The sequence below is a fragment of the Urocitellus parryii genome, chromosome 8 (assembly GCF_045843805.1).
Source record: "Urocitellus parryii isolate mUroPar1 chromosome 8, mUroPar1.hap1, whole genome shotgun sequence".
In the NCBI taxonomy this organism is placed as follows: Eukaryota; Metazoa; Chordata; class Mammalia; order Rodentia; family Sciuridae; genus Urocitellus; species Urocitellus parryii.
The window spans coordinates 7,630,650-7,656,430 of NC_135538.1; the positions used below are offsets into that span (position 1 = coordinate 7,630,650).

General features: G+C 41.9%; 1 protein-coding gene across 1 annotated transcript; it reads right to left on the bottom strand.

Moving 5' to 3' along the window:
- Positions 1–70: 70 nt before the first annotated feature.
- LOC144256559 (acetyl-CoA acetyltransferase, cytosolic) lies at positions 71–25,580 on the bottom strand. The gene is made up of 9 exons (XM_077801731.1): positions 25,401–25,580; positions 24,660–24,794; positions 21,209–21,390; positions 18,893–19,010; positions 3,052–3,195; positions 2,283–2,405; positions 1,239–1,393; positions 632–742; positions 71–246 (listed from the first exon to the last, which is right to left on the bottom strand). The coding sequence occupies exons 1-9, from the start codon at positions 25,453–25,455 to the stop codon at positions 76–78; spliced, it is 1,194 nt and encodes a 397-aa protein (XP_077657857.1). The 5' UTR covers positions 25,456–25,580; the 3' UTR covers positions 71–75.
- Positions 25,581–25,781: the final 201 nt, after the last annotated feature.

Below are 25,781 nucleotides of genomic sequence, written 5' to 3' on the forward strand. Positions count from 1 at the left end.
ATACATGCTATCAACTTCTGTTTTGTGAAGATGGTCTCCATCCTCACTTTGGTTATCACAATGTGGTTAAGTATTTCATCCTCTCTGAACACACATTGCTATTCCCATCCCACCTCCCACACACAGGGCAGCAACACCACGGGTTCCACCAGTTCTCTCCAATGTGTGTAACAGCGTCACAAGAATTCTACAGCCAGATGCTCCAAGAGGATGGCCCAAGGCGATGGCCCCTCCCTCAATGTTGACCTAAGAAGAAAAAGATTCTTCTTAGATCCTTGATCTCCAGATAGAGGTTAAAATCCCAAATATCTTTGTCCACTTAAGTGTCAAAACTTTCAAGCTCAATTTTCATCATGACTGCTTAGAAATAAAATCATAACCTTTGGTATGCATTGGTGACAACCTTTTGTTATTTTTTAAAATATTTTTTAGTTGTTGATGGACCTTTATTTGTTTCTGGTGCTGAGAATCTAACCCAGTGCCTCACGCATGCTAAGCAAGTGCGTTACCACTGAGCCACAACTGCAGTCCCCCTTTGTTATTTTGTAATTAATCTGTCCCAATATCATCCACTGCCAAGCGGACAACCCTATTTCATATTTTCATTGTACTGATTTTTCTTTTTATTTACCTTCTCTGGGTTTAATCCAAGTTCTTTAGTTATTGCAACAGAGACAGCTGCAAAGGGTTCATTAATTTCAAACAGATCAACATCTTCCAGGGACCAGCCTGCTTTAGCAACCTAAAGAAAGATAAATGGGATATAGGTCTGGTTGAAAGCCTTAAAGTTAAACCTTGTTTGTTGACTTACGAAGATAATGTTCCACATTTAAGGATCTCTTAAACTACCACTATGTGGTGTTCCTAGATCAGCCCAATGATTTAATTCTATCCAAAAGGTTAAGGGTGTGCTGTTTAAAAACATCCCTCAAAAATTCCAGATTCATAAATATTGAACCAGTAGCATCAGTCATGTCCATGTCCATGTAAGGTGATGGAATAGAAAAGAGCCGAATGCTGCTCTTCATGGTAAGAAACAAAGCTACCAATAAGGACTTGTGTTTTACAAAGGGAAAGAGCAGATGAAACCTGACAAAACCAAGCACAATCCTGGCATCCCAAGTAGTAGGAAGACTAAGCAGAAATTAGAAGTGAAGTGAACTGAATACGGGAACACAGATTATTGGTCTAAAGAGTTCTTACCTAGAGTGAAGGATGAGATCTAAAGTTACACTTACAGCTTGCTTTATGGCTGGAATAGGTCCTATTCCCATGATGGAAGGTTCCACACCTACTTGTGACCAAGAAACAATCTCTGCTAAAGGTGAAAGCCCACGATTGTTAGCTTCTGACTTCTTCATGAGAACCACAGCTGCTGCACCATCATTCATTCCTATAAAATGTAAGCGACTTGATTTCCACGATGCTCATTAATTTTACTTAAAAGAATTTCACTTTTCCATTTGAAGACATTAAATTACTTGGCCATCTTGGCAAAGCCATTTGCCACAATTCAGACTTTATAGGGTAGAAAAGCCATTTGGGGCTAGGAATGTGGCTCAGTGGTAGAGCATTTGTGAAACATGCATGGGGCCCTGGGTTTGAGCCCCAACACTAAAAAAAAAGTGAATTGGTATGTTTGACCCTGCATGTTGGCATGTGCCTGTGATTCCAACCATAAGAGGCTGAGGCAGGAGGATCACAACCTAAAGGCCAGCCTGAGCAACTTAGCGAGACCCTGTCAAAAAAAAAAAAAATCATTGTGGTTGCAGCTTTGGTAAAGTGCCTTGGTTCAGTTACCATATTGGGAAAAAGAGAAAGAATGGAGAGGTTATAGCAGTGGAGTAGTAGAGACTTAGGAAGTCTCTACTGGAATAAATATACTCAGGAATCACAGAAGGGTACTAGGAATTTCTGTATTAGAAAAGCATAAAGGCAGCTGTATATCTTTTTTTCCTTTTTTTTTTTAAGAGAATTTTTAATATTCTTTAGTTTTCGGCAGACACAACGTCTTTGTATGTGGTGCTGAGGATCGAACCAAGGCCACAAGCATGCCAGGCGAGTGCGCTACCGCTTGGGCCACTCCCCAGCCTTATACTGTATTTTCTATGTCTAGTTGGACTACCAAGAAATCAAATTCAATATAGGCTAATGATCAAATAGAATTCTTCCTTAAACTAAAATGAATTTTAAGAACCATTTTGTGTATTAAAAAGGTATTCACTTCACTTGTTAGACCTTGCAGAAAATATATCTCCCCAGATACCCATCAAAAATTGAACCTGAAGCATTAGCTGGGGTGACGGTTCCTGTTCCATCCGTAACAAAGTAGGGCTTTAGCTTGGACATGGCTTCAAGGTTAGTCCCATGGCGAGGAAACTCGTCTGTTTTAACTTCAGTGAGACCTACAAGAAGAGAAGCCAAGATTTAGATTGTCCTGGGAATGATAGGTTTCCCAGAAATGAGGATTCATATTTGGCAGAAAGATTGTTAATATATACCCACTCATTCCAGTAGAAGAAAAGTACAATTACTATATGTTCCAAATCTGTAACCTTTCCTGAGGGAGATGTAAAAGCAAAAGGTGCTAGAGTTTGCATCGTAGCACTTTTGGCTGGTTAAAACTGAGTGAATCAGGAAGTCTTAACAGCCAATCTCAAGATTGCCTGGAGGTGAGATGTCAGTTATCAATGAAGGAACTTGATTGCAGCATTCTGTGTTAGACAATGGCATGTGACCATTCTCTAGAATATGAGTCACACACAGAAGCAACAGGAATTAATGGATGTTGACTTCTGAGAAGGTTTAGTTTAGCTTATATGGGAAATAGGTCAGCTGTTGCCCCTTAATAATCTCACAAGCCAATGGCTGATAACAGTTTTCTATGTTACCATGACCCATAAATACAGCATCTCCTCTCCCCTACATTCAGATATAAGCAGGATATATCCTTGCAATCTGAAAAACCTAAGATAAAAATGTATAAAAATTCCTATATATGATTCTTACTATAAATAGGTCAAGGTTTAAATTATAATTTTTATTACCCACCTTTTCTAGAAGATACAAATACTGGTACAATCTCTTTATCAAAATGGCCAGCTTTCTGTGCATTCTCTGTCCTGTTCTGGGACAGAACTGCAACCTTGTCCTGATCTTCTCGACTCACTTGCCATTTTTTGGCTACATTTTCAGCTGTGGAAAAACAAAGTAAAACCCAACATTTTCATAAACTGGCTTTTGGTAGTTCAAGCTGTCCACACTTAAAGCAGTGCAGACCACACCTACTAGCAGGCTTCCTAGTGGGCTGAGGTGCAATGCTGGGCGTTGTCTGCAATGCCCTGTCCTGGCAGCGATCTGAAAATGCTGCAATGACTCAGGCCATTTTTGCCCCATTTGCTTTAACATTCTCTTTCCAAACCATCTGAGTAAAAGCTGGAGATACACTGTCCTTTCACCCTGAATTTTAATTTCAGTGTACATGTCCCAAAAACAAGGCCTTTTTTTTTTTAACATAACCACAGTTATAAAAATCAGAAAATTTAATACTACTGTCTAATTCTTGGTCCCTATTCAAATTTAACCTATCATCCTACTAGTCAATAGGAAGATATTTTCTTCTTCAGTACAGAATCCAATGCAGGAGTATGTATTACATCATTTAACTATTCATCTCTAGTATCCTTTAATCTGGAACATTCTTTAGACTACCTTTGTGTTTCATAAACTTGCTCTTCCAGCTCTGAGATTCTTCAGCATGGTCTGCTCTATGAAAAGGACTTTGAACTACACATTTTCTTTTTTCCTCTTTAACTGGAAATTTGAACCCAGGGCCTTGTGCATGTTAAATTTGAGAAGCATGGGCCAGCTACTTAATCAAATGTCCTCAATTTGGGTTGTCTCATGTTTCCTCAAGCTTATATGTGACAATTTTGCTTAAAGGCAGAATACCACCAAATGATGGCATGATCTTTCTGGAATCTTGTCATGGCATGATCTTTCAGGAATCTTGTCAGGACATGAAAGTAATCAATGTATCCCAGATGATGTCAGATTTGGTCCCTGGTTACAGTGGTATCTGCCACGTTTCTAACTCTACAGGTACTATTTTTCCATTTATAATTAATCAGTAAGTTATGGGAAGTTGTTCTAAGTCTAGGAAAATATCTTCTTATTAAACTTCTTCATTAGTTTTAGCTTTCATTCATGATTTCTAATGCCAACATTCTTTTGATATGGACTAACTGGTTTTATATCAAAAAGAAGAGTTTGCCTTTACAGACACTACTGAAATTAAAGCCTCAACCCCAGTACAATAATAGTGGATGATCTCAACACACCTCTCCCATCAGTATATTACTCATCCAAACATAAATGCAGTAAAGATTCTTTGGACCTAAAAAATTTAAATCAAATGGACTTAACAGACATCTATAGAACATTTCGTTTGACATCAGCTTAATATACTTTCTTCTTAGCTGCTCATGGAAACATCCAAAATAGAACATATTTGAGGCCACAAAGCAACTCAGCATATACACAGACACAGAGAAAAAGATACAAGTCCATGCATCTTATCTGATCATAATAAAATGAAATTAGGAAAAAAAAACTAGAAAAACTATTTTAACACATGGAGATTTAACAACACACTTATGAATGATGAATAAGTGATAGAAGAAATTGGGAGAAATTTAAAAATTCTTACAATCCAATGAGAATTGTGATATAACATACCAGAACCTCTGGGACACTATTAGAACAGTTCTAAGAAGAAAGATAGCTGAGTGTCACGTCACATAAGAAAATCAGAGAGGGGGCTGGGGATGTGGCTCAAGCGGTAGCGCGCTCGCCTGGCATGCGTGCGGCCCGGGTTCGATCCTCAGCACCACATAGCAACAAAGATGTTGTGTCTGCCGAGAACTAAAATATAAATATTAAAAAAAAATTCTCTCTCTCTGTCTCACTCTCTCTCCTCTCTCACTCTCTCTTTAAAAAAAAAAAAAAAGAAAGAAAGAAAAAGAAAATCATAGAGAACCCAAATAAATCTAATGATGCATTTGACTCGAGGGTCTTGAAAAAGAACAAACCAATTCCAAAACCAATAGATGGAAGGAAATAATTATCAGAGTCAAAAATCAATGAAATTGAGAAAAACATATAAAAAGGAACAATGAACAAAGAATCTTTTTCTTTGAAAAAGATAAACAAGATTGATTAGCCCATAGCCTAACAAAAGAAAAAGACCCAAATTAATACAATTAGAGATGAAAAAGGAGAAATCACCACAGACATCACAGAAATTCAAAGGATATTAGGGATTATTTTGAAAACTCCAATAAATTGGAAACCAAGAAGAAATGGATACATTTCTAGATATATATGACCTACTAAAGTTGAATTAAGAGAACAAAAACACCTAAGCAGACCAATAACAAGTAAATGAACATCTAGGAATAACCTAACCAAGGAGATGAAAGACCTCTACAATGAATATTAGAAATTGGAGACAACCCAAGAAAATGGAAAGACCCTCCATGCTCATGGATAATTAATATTGTTAAAATGGCCATTTTGCCAAAATCGATATACAGATTCAATGTAATCTCCATCAAAATACCAATGACATTCTTCACAGAACTAGATAAAGCGGTCCTAAGATTCATTTGAAAGAATAAAAGACTCAGAATAGCCAAAGCAATTTTTTTAAAATATTTTTTTAGTTGGACACAATACCTTTATTTTACTTATTTATTTTTATGGAACCCAATACCCCGCATGTGCTAGGTGAGTGCTCTACTGCTGAGCCACAATCCCAGCCCTAGCCAAAGCAATTCTAAGTAAAAAAAAAAAAAATTCTGGAAACATCACAATACCTGACCTCAAATTATACTATAGAGCTATAGTAACAAAAACTGTAAGTGCTGGCATAAAACAGATAATTAACCAATGGTACAGAATAGAAGACAGAGACAAACCCACTCAGATACAGTCATGTGACCCTTGACAAAGGTGCTGAAAACACTAGAGGAAAAAAAACAGCCTTTTTAACAAATGGTGTTATTCATATGTAGAATACTGAGACAAGCTCTACCCTGGATCAAAGACCTAGGAATAAGATCAGAAACTGCAACTTCTAGAAGAAACTGTGGGGTCAACATTCTAACATATAGGTGCAAGCAATAACTTTGTCAATAAGACTCTAAAAGCTCAGGAAATAATGCCGAAAATTAATATATGGATGGCATCAAAAGCTTCTGCACAGAAAAAAAGAAAAGAAAAACACCAACAATATGAAGAGAACCTATAGAATGGGAGAGAACCTTTGCTACTCTTCTGACAAAGGATTAATATACAGAATATTTAAAGAACTAAAAAAAACTTAACACCAAAAAACCAAAGAACCCAATTAATAAATGGGCAAATGAACTAAACTGACTAAACTGACAGTTCTCAAAAGAAGAAATACAAATAAATGGTCAACAAATACATGCAAATGTTCAACAAAGTTAGCAATTGGGAAAATGAAATCAAAACTACATTGAGATTTAGACTTCATCAACACCAGTCACAATGGCAGTCATCAGGAATACAAACAATAATAAATGCTTGAGAGTATGTGGAGAAAAACGAACACCTTTACACTGGTGGTGGGATTGTAAATCAGTACAACCACTATGGAAATCACTGCAGAGATTCCTCAGAAGACTAGAAATGGAACCATGTGACACAGCTATACCACTTCTCGGTATTTATCCTGAAGAATTAAAGTCGTCATACTATAGCATACACACATACCCATGCTGATGGTAGCAAAATTCACAATAGCCCAACTAGGGAAACAGCCTAGGTGTCTGTCAATGGATGACTGGATAAAGAAAATGCGGTACATATACACAATACAGTTTTATTCACCCACACAGAAGAATGAAATTATATCATTTACAGGAAAATAAATAAACTGGAGAACACTATGTTAAGTGAAATAAGCCAAACTCTGAAAGTCAAGGGTCCTATGCCTTCTCTCACATGCAAAAGTGGAGAGGAAAAAGGAAAAGGTGGTAGGGTATGGAATCTCATGAAAGTCAAAGGGAGATCAGGAGAGTAAAGAAAAGAGCCAGGGGTGTGGGAAGCCATTCTCACACGTGATCGGGTGCCTCCCGTTGAGGGTCTGAGGCACTTTGGCACATGTCGAAGTTTTTCCCGTCCCTCTCCTGATGAGAGAGCCCATCCGTGAGGGGGTGTGCCTGACCACTGACCCCGGGGACCCAATCGCTGACCCTGACCTTGGAGTGCAGCCCCCCCTCAACCTTCATTGGATGGAATTCTCCCCTGAATCTCTGGTTCCCTAATAAAAGGCTACTCCCCGGCGTGCTCGCTCTCTCTCTCCTGCTAGCCCTGAGTAATCCTTGCTGCCCTGCTGGGCGGCTAGAGGAGCGAACCAGAGAGGGGAGCCGTCTCGGACCTAGCAATAGAATTAAGGTAATTGAGTCTTGTGTTTTTATTTCGATCTCGTCTAACTAACTTTATGCCTAGAACCTCATTAATGAAACCACTGCGCAGGCCGCGTGGTAGATTTGGCGCCCACGAGGGGGGCATTCTAGATTAGTTAGATTGAGTGGGAGCGTGCTATAAAGATAAGGAAAAAAGATATAAGGATAAGGAAAAAGGAAATAAAGAAATAAAGGAAAAAGATAAAGATAAAGGAAGAGGTGACGTTTGGGTCACAAAAGTACCTGGAGTTATTGAAGGAAAGAGACGTTAAATTAATTAAAATGGGAAATTCAACTTCTTCTGATAAGGAAATGTACCTGACTATTTTAGACAGTATAATTAATCAGAAAGGGAAACAGATAAAGAAAACTCAGTTATTACAATTTTTAAAGATTGTAGGTGAATATTGTCCTTGGTTTTGTGAACAGGAATCTCCAAATTTACTTACTTGGGAGAAATTAGGAAGGAAGTTACAGAGAGTTTGTATTTCTAATGAATTACCTGGAGGCATTGAAAATATACAGAAAACATGGACAGCTCTAGAAGTTTGTCTTTTTAAATATATGGGCCAAAATTCACGGCCCCCTGAGGACCTTTTAAAAGGCATTCAAGGAGCTGTTAGGTCTATTCAAATGGAGAATCAGCCTGAGGCTAAGTTAATTCCCTTTCCCTTAAGCCATTTAAAAACAAAGGCACTAAGGGCCAAGCCAAAGGTTAGAAATGTGAACTTAAACTTGCAGCCCCACGTGGAGGATTCAGATGGCGCGGATGAGCCCGCCATCTCGCCGCCATCATTCCCTCCTAGCGGGAGCCGAGCAACAATACGGGGAATTCCAGGGAAGGTCGCACAGTGTGACGTCACTGGCGCCGACCAGAACAGTCCGCGATTTTTACCGGGACAGGGACAGAGATCACAGACAGTTTTCTTAGGACCTTCAATGACAGTTGAATTAAATCCTGAAACGGGGCCAGAAAAAATTCCTACTGGGATTTTCGGGCCGCTTCCTGATAATACTGTAGGTTTAATTTTGGGACGGAATAATTTGAAGGGAGCCATTGAGGTAATACCTGGTGTGATAGATTCAGGATTTAAAGAACAGCTATATGTTACTGTAAAAGCCAATTATCCCCTAAGACTCACCCCAAAGGATACTTTTGCCCAATTAATATTATTGCCTTGTGTCTCTGAAAGGCACCTGCCGGCAGATTCAGTTTCTAAGCAGCCGGACAGAGTATATTGGTCACAGTTAGTAAGACAAGAACGCCCTTTATTAAAACTTAGAATTAATAATAAAAATTTTCTAGGAATAATCGACACAGGAGCCGATATTTCGGTATTGTCTAGTTGGTTTTGGCCTAGAATCTGGCCTTTGCATGTAGCACCAGCTAACCTAGAGGGAATAGGACAGGTTTCACAGCCTGCTCAAAGTGCCAACTATCTCCATTGGGAAGATTCTGATGGGAACCGTGGAGTATTTAAGCCTTATGTGTTAGAGTCTTTACCAGCTAACCTATGGGGAAGAGATATTTTAACCAAAATGGGATTATTATTAGTTACTCCAAATTCTATAAGGTCAGTTGAGGAAGTTAATCAGAGGTATTTTCCTAGAGATGATAGGGAGACCTTTCAGGAAGAGTATCTGTTTACAAGCCAGTCTCCACGACAAAGATTAGTAAATGCTCCAAACCAAAATTTTTACTAGGGGCCCTGAGTACTTCCCCGATCCGTAAGACAGCTGAAAAAATCACGTGGCTCACAGAGGAGCCTATATGGATTTCTCAGTGGCCCATCTCAGGGGAAAAACTTAAAATAATTCATAGATTAGTTGAGGAACAATTTCAGGCTGGTCATATTGAACCAACGCTTAGTCCTTGGAACACACCTATTTTTGTTATTAGGAAAAAGTCAGGAAATTGGAGATTACTACAGGATTTAAGGGCAATAAATCATGCAATTCAGCCTATGGGATCATTACAGCCAGGACTTCCCTCCCCCACAGCCATTCCCTTAGATTATAGCTTGATGGTAATAGATTTAAAAGACTGCTTTTTCTCTATAAGGTTGCATCCTGAAGATTGTGAAAGGTTTGCTTTCACTGTCCCAGCAATTAATTTTAAGGAACCTGTTAAGAGATATTGCTGGAAGGTTCTTCCTCAGGGAATGCGTAATAGTCCTACACTGTGTCAAAAATACGTTGATCAGGCAATAGATCCCATAAGTAATAGCTTTCCTGATGCATATATTATTCATTTTATGGATGATATATTATTGGCTCATGCTAATCCAGAGACACTTTCAGAAATTTTTACTCAGTTAGAGGCTTCACTTACAGCAATGGGTTTATGTATAGCTCCTCAAAAAATTCAAAAGGTGTCTCCTTTTCAATATTTAGGTCAAATAATTCAAGGACGTACAATCCGTCCTCAAAATCTTCAGATAAGAGTTAAGGAGTTACGTACCCTTAATGATTTTCAAAAATTATTGGGAGATATTAATTGGCTAAGGCCATCCTTAAAACTAACTACTTCTGAGTTAAGTCCTTTATTTCAGATATTACAAGGGAATCCTTCTCCAACCTCTCCACGTCAGCTAACTTTGGAAGCTAAGGCAGCCTTGAAAAAGGTTGAAGTTGCAATTAAAAATGCACAGCTTACTAGAATAGATCCTAAAGAAATAGTGTATTTATTAATATTTCCAACTGAGCATACCCCAACAGGAGCCATATGGCAAAGATTAGGAGTTATTGAGTGGATTTATTTATCCCACTCTCCTCAAAAAACATTAATTCCTTTTCATGATTCTATAGCTCAATTAGTAATTAAAGGTAGAACTAGGATTTTATAATTAATTGGATCTGAGCCTGATATCATAATTATTCCATTTTCTGCTCAACAAACTAACTGGCTTTTTCAAATTTCTAACTATTGGCAGATAGCTTTTGCTGATTTCCCTGGACAGATAGATAGCCATTATCCTCGTGATAAGATTGTACAATTTGCATCATTAACATCACTCATTTTTCCAAAAATTGTACGAGCTTATCCAATAGAGGGAGCTTTATCGGTGTTCACAGATGGTTCTAACTCCGGTAAGGCAGGTTTTTTCAGTCGTGTTCACACAGAGGTGATACAAACTTCTTATACTTCTGCCCAAAGAGCAGAGCTTCAAGCTCTGATCTGTGCCTTAGATTACTTTTCAAATGAGCCTATTAATATCTATTCTGACAGCTTATATGCAGTCGGAGTTACCAAAAATATTGAAACTTCAATGATTGGGTTTACTTCATCACAGGAGTTATTTGAATTATTTCATAATTTACAAAAGACAGTGCTAATGCGAAAGTACCCATGTTTCATAGGACACATTCGAGCCCATACTAATCTTCCTGGACCTCTAGTTTCAGGTAATGACAAAATTGATAAGTTAGTAGCCTTTTGTCAACAGATGTCTTCATATGACTGTGCACTAGCTTCCCATTCCTTGCATCATCAAAATGCTTCTAGCTTACGTAAAAGATTTAGTATTACCAGAGAACAAGCTCGTCAGATTGTAAGCCAATGCCCAAAGTGTGTTATTCACACTCCATCTCTGCCATCAGGGGTAAATCCCCGTGGATTAAAACCAAATCAGATATGGCAGATGGATGTAACTCATATTCCTCAATTTGGTAAGCAATGTTATGTGCATGTCATAGTGGACACTTATTCTAGATTTATTTTTGCCACAGCACGTACTAAGGAAAATGCTCAACATGTAATTTCTCATTGCTTAGCAGCTTTTTCCGTTTTAGGGTGCCCTATGCAGATTAAAACAGATAATGCTCCAGCTTACGTAAGCTCTTCTTTTCAACAATTTTGTCAAGAGTTTAAAATTAATCATAAAACAGGAATTCCTTATAACCCCCAAGGTCAAGCCATTGTGGAACGAGCTCATTTATCTATTAAGCTTCAATTACAAAAATTAAAAGGGGGGAATAGGATTGTCACTCCCCAAAATAGCCTTAATCATGCCTTGTTTGTTTTAAATTTTTTAAACTGTGATGCAGAAGGTCACACTGCTGCTGAGAGACAAATGTCTCCTTCAGTAACAGGCCTCTTAGGCAGAGTTCTGTGGAAAGACTTACAGACTGGTCAGTGGAAGGGTCCAGATCCGGTAATAATGTGGGGAAAAGGCCATGCTTGTATCTTCCCAGAAGGTGCCTTCCGTCCTATTTGGGTGCCTGAACGTGCTATCAGACATGGAGGAGATAGAACCCAGATTCAAGCGACTGAGGATCGACCCAGAGGAGCCACTACCCAGAAGGAGGAGATTTCGGAAAAGGATGAAGAAAGACCAGATTGAACCAGTCGAAAAGCTGATTTCGTGGAAAGACGTAAAGAAGCTAACAACCCAGGCTTCCCAAATACTTCGACGCCTAGGAAAGAACAGGACCCCAGTCTTGATGGTAGCGACAGTAATTGCCCTACTGGGCTGTCAGGTAAAAGGGAATCAAGTAGACACTTATTGGACATATTTCCCAGATCCACCCCTGGTACACCCAGCTGTGTGGACTGGAGAATCTATTCCAGTATTTACTAATGACTCATTCATGATGGGAGGATTTACAGATACTCATATTACTCCCAATCATGTAACTAGATTTAATTATTCTGGCTACAGTGCCCAATTACCTTTGTGTTGGTCACATGATAAACATGCTGGCTGTCTGAAAGTATCATTCGAAGAAAAGACAGCGATTGGTAAACCTAGACTGACAAATAATTCTATTTATGGGGACTTAAAACCTAATATTAGATCAGTAATTAAAATGGGACTTTCCCATAACAAGCCAGTCATTTCTGCAAAACCTCCACAGATATCCCACTGTCTAAATAGTTCTATAATTGAGATCGGCACCTTTCCTAAATGGATGGATTGTGTAAATGCCTTTCCTGTACAACATAAGGTGTCTAAAGATAGTGGGTATATTTTAGACTGGTCTCCAAAGATTGATAAAAGACAATTACGAAGAAATTCTGCTATGACACCTGCAGGATTTGTCAGTAATATTTTGACTTATAGTGAAGGAGGTATTCAAAAAGATATTTGGCGCTTAATTGCTGCCTCAGAGTATTTACATTTTACAGATAAGCCTTTACCAAAATTTGTCGGCAAGAACTGTAAAGTGGGATCTTGCTATGGCTTAAGAGCTTGTGTCCAATCTCCTTATGTTTTAATTATTGGAAATGTAAAAGTTAAATGGATGGGTGACAGATATATTATTACTTGTAATAAGTGCAACCTAACCAATTGTATTACTAGGTATAATGGAGGAAAAGGAGTGCTGATACTTCATCAGCCCTCTTTTGTTTTATTACCTGCTAATATTTCAGAGCCATGGTATGCTGATGCTGGTTTACAAGTCTTGCAGCAAATTCATGCTCAGCTAACAAGACCTAAACATGCTATTGGAGTCATAATTGTTGGTGTGTTAGCACTGGTCTCATTTATTGCCTCAACAGTCTCTGCGTCTCTGACGTTGTCTCAAAATATTCAGCATGCAAAATTTCTTAATAATTTAGCTCAAAATACTTCCAAGGCTCTGCGTAATCAAGTAAATATTGATGAAAGGATTGAGACTAAATTAAATGCCTTAGAGGCGACTGTTATAGACATAGGTAATGAACTTTCAGCCTTAAAATTTAAGGAAAGGCTTAAATGCCATGCTAATTATAAGTATGTATGTGTTACAGCTGCCAAGTACAATGCTTCTCTCTGGGATTGGGAGAAGGTTAAAAACCATTTATTAGGTATTTGGCAAAATAGTAATAATAGCTTGGATATTCTGGAACTTCATCACCATATCCAAGACATTCAAAATAATAAAGCTGATTTTTCAGATCCTTCTTCTTTGGCTAACCAAATATTGAAGGAGTTAAATGGATTCAATCCTGGAAATATTCTTAAACACTCCGCTTGGTACATTATTGGATTATTCTCTTTGCTGTTAATTCTCTTTTGTATTGTAACTATAGGATGGCGAGTCTTCCAATCAAGAATCCAGGAACTCCAGAGAATGAACCGCCGCCTCATTTTTAAGACAAAAAAGGGGGAATATGTGGGAAGCCATTCTCACACGTGATCGGGTGCCTCCCGTTGAGGGTCTGAGGCACTTTGGCACATGTCGAAGTTTTTCCCGTCCCTCTCCTGATGAGAGAGCCCATCCGTGTGGGGGTGTGCCTGACCACTGACCCCGGGGACCCAATCGCTGACCCTGACCTTGGAGTGCAGCCCCCCCTCAACCTTCATTGGATGGAATTCTCCCCTGAATCTCTGGTTCCCTAATAAAAGGCTACTCCCCGGCGTGCTCGCTCTCTCTCTCCTGCTAGCCCTGAGTAATCCTTGCTGCCCTGCTGGGCGGCTAGAGGAGCGAACCAGAGAGGGGAGCCGTCTCGGACCTAGCAATAGAATTAAGGTAATTGAGTCTTGTGTTTTTATTTCGATCTCGTCTAACTAACTTTATGCCTAGAACCTCATTAATGAAACCACTGCGCAGGCCGCGTGGTAGACAGGGGGAGGCAGGAGGGGAGAACCACTGGTGAATGATACTGGCCAAATAATATTGTCATGTTGTCATGTGCATGTAGGAACATGTAACAATGAATTCCACCATTGCATACAACTACAGTACCCCAATAAAAAATATGGAGATGGGTGCAGTGGCACACACCTATAATCCCACCAACTCAGGAGACTGACGTAGGAGAATCACAGATTCAAAGCCAGCCTCAAAAACTTAGCAAGGCCCTCTCACCATAAAATTTTTTAAAAGGGCTGGGATGTATCTCAGTGGCAAAGTGTCCTTGCATTCAATTCCTATCACCAAAAAAAAAAAAAAAAAAGCATGAGTTATTTTGATTTACCAATTGCATTGTCAATAAACATAAAACCAGGGGCCTTCTAGATAGCTGGTTAATATGTAACGTGGAGTGCAAAAAAATAGTTAAGTACCAGTGCCGCAGTCTGGCAGGGCACAAAATAACCGAGCCTCCACGAGGCACTTGTAGGTTCCAACAGGAACAACTTTATTGCCCGAACTCAACCAGCACTCCACGCGCCTCCCCGGGAAATCTCTCACCCTCCACTGGGCTCCACGCGAACTCAAGGGGCACCCCATGAGAACTCAAGGGGCACCCCAGGAGAACTCAACGGGCACCCCATGAGAACTCAACGGGCACCCCACGAGAACTCCACTGGGGACTCCAAAGTAGCAGGCGCCTGAGGCAGCAGAAGCTGCCCTATTGTCGGACAGCAGGGTCCATATACAACTCAATACACAGGGGTCCATATACAACTCAATACACAGCCTGTTTCAATCCAGCATCATCCAGTCACAGCAATTATAATTTAATTATCATCATCTTAATGGCTTGCTGGCTCACCTCTTAACCACTCCTTCTGGCGCCATCCCTACTCGGCTGTGGCTCTCAGCATACCAGAAGTACTGGTTTGTATCTGATACTGCTTCTACTACAGAAAGAACCACTCTTTGGAGGCCCTGTTTCCTCATTTGGTAAATGAGGGGACTGATCCAGAAAACCTGGGGTACATCTCAATTCTATTACTATTGGGTTTTTTTTTGGGGGGGGGGAGGTATGGGAGTTTGAACCCAGGGCCACTTAACCACGGAGCCATATCCCCAATCCAAGTAGGTCCCATCTCTAACATATCTGGATGTCAAGGATTCACAAAGTGGAGAGAATACTTATTTCATTTCATTAAAGAGGAATTATGCATTTCTAAGTAGGGATATAAAAATGATTAGCAAGTTGGGAAGATGGCAGAGTAGAGGTCCCCATGCACTAACTGTTCCTCCACAGAAAAGAAACAAAACAACAGCAATGTAACTGCTTGAGGGAAAGTGGCCATGGTGACCACTGATATTGACAAAGAAAACCAAACCTGACGAAAACCAGAAACCAGGGAGAATAAGAAAGCAAAAGAAGCAGAAGACCCCAGCACCTGGCACGGGGCGACTGGGGAAGGGGATGCTCCCCACTGGGGGGTGGGGTAAAGGTGAAACAGAGTCGCAGCATGACCAGGAAGGCTGCAACCTTTGGACAAATAGCTTAAGTAAATAAGTGACCTGGAGACCGCACAATAAGCCAGCTTCAGAGAAGGAATTCAGTGCATTCCCAGCCTCTCAGAAGCTACAGCCAGAAGCCATCTTGAGAAAGATCCTGTTATATGCAACTATACTGCTGTAGGGGTACAAAAGCTGGCATAAACACAATCTCCAGGGCTGGGGATGTGGCTCAAGCAGAAATGCGCTCACCTGGCATGCGTGGGGCGCTGGGTTCGATCCTCAGCACCACATAAAAATAAAATAAAGATGTGGTGTCCACCAAAAACTGAAAAAACAAACAAACAAAAAAAACCTATATTCTCCAGTAACACCCCGCTATGTTGACTGGAAATGCAGTCACATGAGACACTCCTGGTTTGGGGCAGTGTCGCCAACACAAACTTGCCAAGAGCTTTACAGTGCTGAGAGCACTCTGGAATCAGTGGTTTCAGTGAACCTGGCTTCTGTGATGGGGAGCAATACCAGTTGGTCTGGTGTTTGCAGGGCCCAGGTCTGAAGGCACTGGGATTGAGGATAGCAGATCACCTGGTTCCCGGGATCCTCAATCAGCCCAGAACTCAGTGATTCAATTGCCACTCCCACTTTGGGAGGCTCTGGCATTTGCCACAATTCTGGGTCACAGACTAAAAACCTCCAGAGCAAATATACTCCTGGGACAGGTGGCTTTCCACCCAAACTTGGTGAGAAGTTCTTGACTGCCACAGCCCAGCATCTGCCAGGCCCTGGATGTGCAAGCTAAAACCTCTGAAGAGAATATACCCCTGGCACAGCCGACGTCTGCATTAACTCACTGGGCAAGAAAGATCTGACACAGCCTGCATGCACCCCAACTGGTTTGAGAGCTGAGGAAATTCCAGCAAACTACAGCCCCCATCCCCGACCCTCACCCAGTACTTGGTGGATTCCAACCCTAGGAGACCCAGGGAGATGACGGGCACAGCTCAGGACCAGCAGCCCTCACTCGCATTTCCTGAGCACCTTGGCCAGGAGGAATTATTGACTCCTGTTATTTTTTTGTCATTGTTACTTTTTATTATTTATTTTCTTTTAGTCTGTTACTTTATTTCATTTTAAACTTTTAAGTGCCTTTCTCATTTTTTCCTTTTTATTTCTATTTGTATCATTATCTTTCTCTTCCTTCTCCTTTTTATTTTTTTATGTAAGTATTCTCCCCTTGGTGTTTTGTCTGTTTTCGTTTTGCTTTATTCTCTCTCTTTTTCTTCCAGTGCTGAAATTGGGCTCAAGGCCTCATGCACACTAGGACAGACGCTCAGCCTCTGAGCTACAACAGAAGCCCGCTCAAATCCTGGCAGAAAGTTCTACATAAAGAAGAGGGACATGAGCCCTAAGCTGTGAACCTGTCCCCATGCTGGCTCCCAGGCAGAAACTTCCACAGTGGTGCAGAGAGAAGACGCACAACAGTGGCTGACATCGCATCTAAGTGGGTTCTCTACATCAACCACAGCCATACCTGACCCACTGTACAGGGCTGGTAGGACGGAAGGCGATTCCCACAGAGGAGCCGTGTGAATCCAGCCGCTGCCCTTCCTGGTGAAGCACCCAGATCTGCACTAGTCTCCAGTAAAGAGAACAAGAGCTTTAGGGCCAGGTGCTGTGGCGCACACTTGTATCCCAGAGGCCCTAAACAACTCAGTGAGACCCTATCTCTACATAAAATATTAAAAAACGGGCTAGGGATGGCTCAGTGGTTAAGTGTCCCTGGGTCCAATCCCCGGTACCAGAAAAAGAGCTTCAGGTGCTTCAACACAACGGAAGCAGCCAGCATCATAATCATTTATAACAGAGCTACTATGAATAGCATCTGGAAATCTCCAGCTCCTGATAGGACTGCCACTCTCATGGTAGAAGTGGCCACAGAGGCACATCCCACATATTGTGCTGCCCACACCACTCTCAAGCACCAGAGTGTCTCATGGTATCGCCCACTCTGAAACACTACACCCTGTGCAAACCCACAAATCACAACTAAAGAAGCTACAGGGAGATTACACACTATGGAGTCCAGTTGAAAATAAACTCAACACATACAACAAACCAATATCCCATGTTTCGCTAGCAGAAGAAAGCCTCATACTAAGAAGGACACCACATAAAAGTGGAAGAGAGATTAATCCCAACAGATTTGCAAATCTCAACATAGAAATACAAGAAATAGAAGAAAAAAAAAGGTAATGTCACCTAAAGTTCATAACTCCATAATAACAGATTTCAGAAATATTAAAGTGGATGAAATACTAAACAAGGAATTCAAAAGAATGATTTTTTTAAGCACTCAAACAGTTGAATGAATTGAAATTTTTTTAGTTGTAGATGGACACAATACCTTTATTTTATTTGTTTATTTTTATGTGGTGCCAGGGATCGAACCCAGTGCCTCACGCATGCTAGGCAAGCGCTCTACCCACTAAGCCACCACCCCAGCCCAGTTGAATGAGTTGAAGAAAACAATGCAGAATGTGAATGAGCAGTTCAAAAATAAAGATTTTGAAAAAGAACCAAAGAGAAATTTTTGAAAAGAAATGAAAAATTCATTTGAAAGCCTCAAGAACAGTGGATTAAACAAAAGAAAGTATTGAAGCTTGAAGACAGATGACCTAAAAGTGGAGGAGGGACTAAACGGGACTCTTAGGGGTTAGGAGGAGGTTCAAGCAGCAGCAGCAAAAGCTACACCAGCAGCATTCCAGCAAGTGGTTTTCCAGGGGACACTCTGCGGAGTGCTGCCCTGTGACGTTTCCTACTTTGTTCTTGATTATTCTCTTCACTTTCTTTGCCTTCGTGTATTAAAATAATCAAAATCTGTCATCTTGGCTTTCTTTTCTCTGGCTTCAGTCTTCTTGGCCCACTTTGTGGCCACACATTTTGTACTGATATCTGCCTTCTGCCAGGCCTGTGGGACATACTGCTGGAGGACACTGTGTGGGAACTTAAGGATGGAGTCAGTTAGCCGCAGGCATTTGGGAGGCACGGCCTACTTCCTTGCCTGAATACACTCCATCCTCCAAAGCCCTGTTCTGAACACTGGCATCTACAACTGTGACCACTTTCTGGCATGAGGCCCAAAGGAAATGTAGGCTGGCCAGCCGATCACCATAAAGTACTGAACACCATACACTTATCAGTGTCCTCTGGGTGCCATTCCACACTCAGCTTTCCAGTTAAGACAAAGGTCAAGTAGGCTGGCTGCTGGATCTGGAGGTTGACTTGTTTCAACCTTTTTAAAGTTAGTGTATGCTCAGCTACCTCTGCCTTACCTGTGATACCCATATGGTAGTTGTGAAATGCATCTGTCAGACCATCGCAGAGTATACTGTCAGCCAGCGGCATCTCCCCCACTTTTACTCCTGTTCTCAAGTGAGCCAAATGAGGAGCCTGGAAACAAGAAATAAAAGTGGATTTAAGCCAGAAACAGTGGCACATGCCTGTAATCCCAGCTACTCAGGAGGCTGAGGCAAAGGGATCACAAGTTCAAGCAGTCTGGGCAACTTAGCGAAACCCTATCTCAAAATAAAAGCAAAGAAAAAAAGAGGCGGGCTGGGGCTGTAGCTCAGCACAAAATGCTCCCAGGTTCAATCCCTGGTCCAAAAAAAGGGGAATGACTACTCTCCCACCTACCCACCACTACGGCTCCCTCAACCCTGTCCATTTGGTGTCTTATTTCCTTAAGAATCCCATTTGTAGCCAGGTATAGTGATGCATACCTGCAATCCCAGCTACTCAAGAGGCTGAGGCAGGAGGAATCAAAGTTCAAGGCCAGAATGCACAATTTAATAAGATCAAAATAAAATTAAAAGAAGTTGAGGATATAGCTCAGCGGTAGAGGGCTTGAGTTCAACTCCCAGTACCACCACCCCCTCAAAAAAAAGAAGCAGAATCCCATTATTCTTTCCAGAGAGGGAACTAATTATCTGTAAATTGAAGCATTCACCTAAGGACTTCCGTAATGCTAACAATGTGTTACTTATTTTGACAGGAGACATAATATATACAATGAGAATAAGTAGGTTGACTAATAAGAGGGATTTCTGGGTAGAAATTTCTTAACTTCCACCAACTCACTGGCACCTGTAACCGAATGGAAAGAGTAATGGGCTTGGATCCAAAGGACTTGTATTTAGCCAGGCAGAGTGGCACATGCCCAAGTTGCAGCACTCAGGAAGCTGATTCAAAAGGAGCTCAGGATTTTGAGATCTGCCTGGGAAACACAGCAAGACCCATTCTCAAGCTGGGCACAGTGGCACTTGACTGTAATTCCAGTGGCTCGGGAGGCTGGGGTAGGAGGATCGAGAGTTCAAAGTAAGCCTCAGGAATGGTGAGGCATTAAGCAACTCAGGGCTGGGGATGTGGCTCAGTGGTCAAGTGTCCCCGAGTTCAATCCCTGGTACCAAAAAACAAAAAAGACCCATCTCAGAGTAACAAAACAAAACAAAAGCTGTGCTTAAATGCCGACTCTGGGCATCAATTTTCTTCCCCGTAAATTGGGAATAATATCATCAATCCTACTGGGCTTTTGTGACGATATGTACAAAAGCACTTAAGAAAGTATATCATAGGATCCCATCAAAATCACTGATCATTTTTGCTACCTTCATTCTGCCTCTTTCTGACTCTCTGCAATAGCTGAGAACTGGCCTCCGACTAGTGGATTCCCAGATCAGACCTGAGCCGCCTCAGTAGAAAGCAGGGGATATCCTTTGTCTTTTCACCTCTGTGCCAATTAGAGGATTGACTTAGTGAGACAATTCCCACCTGGCAAACCTACTGGAGAAGAGCACCGCTTTGCGGTTCTCTTTTCCACATTGTTTACCTCCAAAAGGCCAACAAAGTCTGGTCCCTGGGTTTCTCCTTGTCATATGCAGGAAGATAAAAGTTAACATCTAGGGGCTGGGGATGTGGCTCAAGTGATAGCACGCTCGCCTAGCATGCATGAGGCACTGGGTTCGATTCTCAGCACCACGTAAAAATAAAATAAAGATATTGTGTCCACCTAAAACTAAAAAATAAATGTTAAAAAAATTTAACATCTAAATTTGACTTTCTTCAAATTGGAAAGAAATTTAAAACCAAGGACACAACTAACATTATGAGTTTGATTTAGAAAATACTGTATGCTTCAGTAACAATACTTTGGAAACAATGGGTTCTGTTCCAGTTGAGAGGTTTTTTCTTTTTTTTTTTTTTAAAGAGAGAGAGTGGGGGGGGAGAGAGAGAGAGAGAGAGAGAGAGAAAGAAAGAGAGAATTTTTTTAATATTTATTTTTTAATTATTGGCGGACACAACATCTTTGTTGGTATAGTGGTGCTGAGGATCGAACCCGGGCCGCACGCATGCCAGGTGAGCGCGCTACCGCTTGAGCCACATCCCCAGCCCCAAGAGAGGTTTTTTCTTCAAATGGAATTTCCCTTCCAATTTGAAGACAAATACACACATAGGTAGGGTCAAGGTTGAGTCCAATTTTTGTTGGCTTACTATTGATTCCAGTTCTGATACGCATCAGCTTATTCTGCAATGGTATGGGCACAAGTTTATCAGTGAGAGGTCACTGAGAGGCATTTTTTCAAAGGACTTACCTTGCTCATACTTTCCATGCCTCCTGCAACCACAATGCTGGAGTCACCAACCCCTATAGACTGGGCTGCAAGACACACAGCTTTTAGGCCTGACCCACAGATCATTTGGCAGGTCCACGCTGGAACAGAGTATGGAATCCCTGCACCCATACTGGCTTGTCTAGCAGGATTTTGCCCACAACCTGGAAGAAGAACAGAAGACTCTACACAATCAAGGAGAAAGATAAAATATCAGGGTGCAACTACATGTAAAATTGCCAACTATGCCACCTGCCACTTTTTGAAAGCCCACAGCTAAGTTGCACTGAAAGCACAAAGGCCTATAAGTCTCCATGAGTCAGTCTAGACCTTGAATATATATTGCCTTGTGCTGCTCTTCAGCTATTTAACAGATAGAAGCTTTCTCCTCCACAAAGAAATTCTTAATACCTTAAAAAGACAAAACCCTAAATTTAGGAAATGATTACTGAACATAATAGTGCAAGCATTTAATAGAATGAAAATGAGGATTCCTATCTGACACAGTGCTTATCACTAACTGTTTGATTAGTGCCTGGCACACAGTAGGTGCTCATTGAATATTTATTACATGATTGTGGAAGATACCTGGTTTAAGAAGTATGGTGGATCTGTGTCCATGTGCTACCTCCACTTCAAACTGTGACCTTGGGAAGTTACTTGACCTCTCAAAGTCTCATTTACTCATTTGTAAAATGCAGATACTAGGATTCAACACATTTATTAAAAGGATTAAGTGAGGCAAAAGGGAAACACTTAGCATAGAGTTTAGAGGCCCTGCACTTAGTAGGCCCTCAATAAACAAAGCTGGGTTTTTTTGTTTTGTTTTACCAGGGATTGAACCCAAGGGCACTCAACCACTGAGCCACATTTCAAATTTTTTATTTTGGACAGGGTCTCATTAAGTTGCTTAGAGCCTCTCTAAGTTGCTGAGGCTGTCTTTCAACTTGTGATCCTCCCAGCCACTGGGATTACAGGCATGCACCACCATGCCCAAGTTCACAACCATATATTTTTTTTAATTTTTAAAATTATTTAATTACATTTTTAGTTGTAAATGGACACAATACCTTTATTTTATTTATTTATGTGCTGCTGAGGTTTGAACCCAGTGTCTTACACATGCTAGGCAAGTGTTCTACCACTGAGCCACAGCCCCAACCCCCACAACCGTTTATTTTTATCATAATTATGTAAGATATACTATAGAAGTCAGTGAAACAGCTGGGTAGGTATCAGTCACACACCTATAATCCCAGCAGCTTGGGAGGCTGAGACAAGAGGATTGTGAGTTCAAAGCCAGCCTCAGCAAAAAGCAAAGCACTGAGCAACTCAGTGAGACCCTGTCTCTAAATAAAATACAAAAAGAAAATAGGGCTGGGATGTGGCACAGTGCTCAAGTGGCCCTGAGTTCAATCCCTGGTATCAAAAAAAAAAAAAAAAAAAAGAAGTCAATGAAACATGGAAGGAGGTATGAGAGAAACCAGTAGTGAAGCACCCTATGAAAAATGAAAAAATCTGAATTACAGGTCTGGGAAAACAGGAAGGAGGAAGGGGCCAGAACACAATCAGGCTGAGGTTGTTACAGTCATACTTTAAAGTCTTGGAGAGTCATGATAAAGTGTCACAATTCATACAAATCTTTTAAGGTTCATAAGGAGAAGCTGAGCAGAATTAGGAAGAGGAACTGCAAATATAGGTTGAGTATGTCTGTGCTGAAGATACAAAATCCTCCAAAATGTAAAACTTTTTGAGTGTTGACATGTCATAATATTGCACATATGATCTAATGTGACAGGTCAAAGTTAAAAGTCAGGTTCCCAAGGGAAAAAAAAACACCTTCCAGGCTCTTTAGCTGTGACACAAACTTTTCATGAACCAATTAAAAATATTATATATTGGGCTGGGGATGTGGCTCAAGTGGTAGCGCGCTCGCCTGGCATGCGTGTGGCCCGGGTCTCGATCCTCAGCACCACATACAAAGATGTCGTGTCCACCGATTACTAAAAAATAAATATTAAAATTCTCTCTCTCTCTCTCTATTTAAAAAAAAATTTTAAAAAAATAAAAATATTATATAAAATTACCTTCAGGCTGTGTGTATAAGGCATATATGAAACATAAATGAATTTCATGTTCAGACTTGAGTCCCAGCCTCAACATATCTCAGTATGTATACGCAAATATTTTAAAATTTGAAAAAAAAAAAAACACAAATTGAAAACACTTCTGGTCCCAAGCATTTTGAGTAAGGGATATTCAACCTGTACACAGATAAATGCATCAGGTCTCATCCTGTGTAGGGGCAGAAGTTAGTTTTGGGTATTATGAATTATTACTACAATTAATTAGAATTTATAGTATTGAGTGAATATGAACTAATATTTTTGTTTCTTTTGGTGCGGGAAAGTGAACCCATTACCACATACATGGTAACCATGCACTCTACTGAAGCCAGATTTAAAGTTAGGTAGTCAGTGTAGTTAGGTAAATCAGGTCTAATACCGAGTGAAATCTAAAATGGAGGCCATGCTGAGAATGACTCAGGGAAAACAGGACAACTCATGGAATGTTAGTGAAGTCCTGAAGAGGCCCTAGGCCAAAGTCCACCTGGAAGAAGTATTAATGAATAGCCCCCAGCAGATTTGAAGACAGCCCATCACAAAGAAGTGATAATGAAGTCCTTCCTGCTCAGACCACTTCTTTGGCCCACCTGTGTCCCACCCCTGAGGCCTTCCAACCTACATTCCATCACTGAAAGAACTATAAAAAGGGGAGACAACTGCACTTCCACGGATTCCACCTTCTGGGTCCCCTTCTTCCTCCGGGAGAAGTCTTTTCTTCTGTCCTTTAATAAATTTCTAATTTCTACTCTGACCTTGCCTCCGCGTGCTTCTTTGGTGTTATTCTTCAACATCGAGGAGCAAGAACTCGTCACCGGTCAACAGCGGTAACACTACCACTAAGCTACACTCCTAGATCCCCAAAATGAGTGTTAATATCAAATTAGGTATGGTCACTGATCACTGATTTATAAACCCAGCAGGAACTGGAAGTACGATGGGGGCATTCTCAGGACTCATCTTCCTCCAGACAGTGATAAGCACAGTGCAGGCTCATAGGAGGAATGTAATACATTTTCACTGATGTGTGGAGGACAATGCATTTCTTCTATGTATCAGGCTGGCCCTGCTTCTAAGGAATGGAAAGGCAGTGTAGGTTAGTGATGTAGGAACATTCAAGAAAAGCATGTAAAGAAGCCGAATCCCGAGCTGAAGAAGTTACAAGGCTGGGAGAAGGAAGATAGGATAAATCCTAGCAGGGGGAATTTGGGGCAAATGTATGGAGGCAATTGTGTGTGGTGTGTGCGCGGGGCGGGGGGCGGGGCTGTTTCTAATAAACCTATCCTTTCCTGAGGTCACTCAGGAGTTACCTGCTGCCAAAACATGTCCCAATATAACCTCGGAAACCTCTTCCGGAGCCACTGTGGCCCTTTTCAGGACTTCTTTGATGACAGCCGAGCCCAGGTCCTGGACAGGCACAGTAGATAAGGCACCATTGAATGAGCCTACAAAGAATTGTGGAGAGAGCAGAGATCTGAACCCTGGGCGCGCTGCAGAAGCCCACCACGCGCTTCGGGACTCCAGTAGCCTGAGCCAGGGCGATGGGCGCCATCTAGAAAGACCACGGAAGGTGTGGATGCGGCCCCACGCTGCCAAGGGTTCTGCCCCACTAAGGAGGTGGAGGCAACCACAGCTGACAGTCGCTTTACCAGACCCGCTCCGCCCAGTGCCTGGGCTCAGACCACCAGTGGTTCAGCCCCAGCGACCACAGCTGACAGATGGCGTGTCCCGGAGCTGGCCAATCAGGGGTCTCTCAAGAAGACGCCTCCCTGTTCCAGCCAATAGGAGGGCTTGGCAGCACAGTGGCTCTACCACGAGGAGCCAATCCGAGGACGAGGGGCGGAGCGAGCGCAGCAGGTGAGCAAGGGGCGGCGCCGCAGGCCGGGGCTAGGGAGGCGCAGGGCGCTGGAGCCCTCCCGCAGTACTGGGGGTCGCGACCGGACTATGGCCCCTCCTGTCCACCCTTTTCCCACACCACACGGGCCCGACCCTTGGCCCGACTACTGAAGCGCAGGGGGCCCGGACCCCGCGCCTACCCGCCAGTCACTCACCTATGACAGTCCGCGCCGCCGAGACGATGACCACGGGGTCTGAGCCTGCATTCATCTTGCCACGACCGCCTCTGCCCAGCGCCGCCTGTGAGGGTGGTAAAGCTCTTCCCCGCGGCTTTCAGGCCGCGCATGGGGGCGGAGCCTGAGGCAGCCCCGCCCCCGCCGCCTCCGCGTGGTCCGCTCTGCGCAGGCGCGAGCCAGTAACCCTTCGTTCTCTCTGGGCGCTACATGGGTTCTTTGGCGCGACCTGGAGGACGCACCTTGCCTTTGGTGGGCCGGCACTACCGGCCTCTTCTAGAAGGTAAGGAACTGCACTGTCCTCCTGTCTGACAATCAGAATTTCCTTTGATGGATAGTTGGCAGTTTGGATGATGAAAGGCA

Bases quoted from the DNA above. Each gene is read 5' to 3' on its own strand.
- LOC144256559 (XM_077801731.1), bottom strand. From the start codon at position 25,455: ATGAATGCAGGCTCAGACCCCGTGGTCATCGTCTCGGCGGCGCGGACT. The intron at 24,795-25,400 runs GTGAGTGACTGG...AATTCTTTGTAG, and splicing joins GGCGGCGCGGACTGTCATAG to GCTCATTCAATGGTGCCTTA. The intron at 3,196-18,892 runs GTAAGGCAGAGG...GTTTTTCCACAG, and splicing joins CTACCATATGGGTATCACAG to CTGAAAATGTAGCCAAAAAA.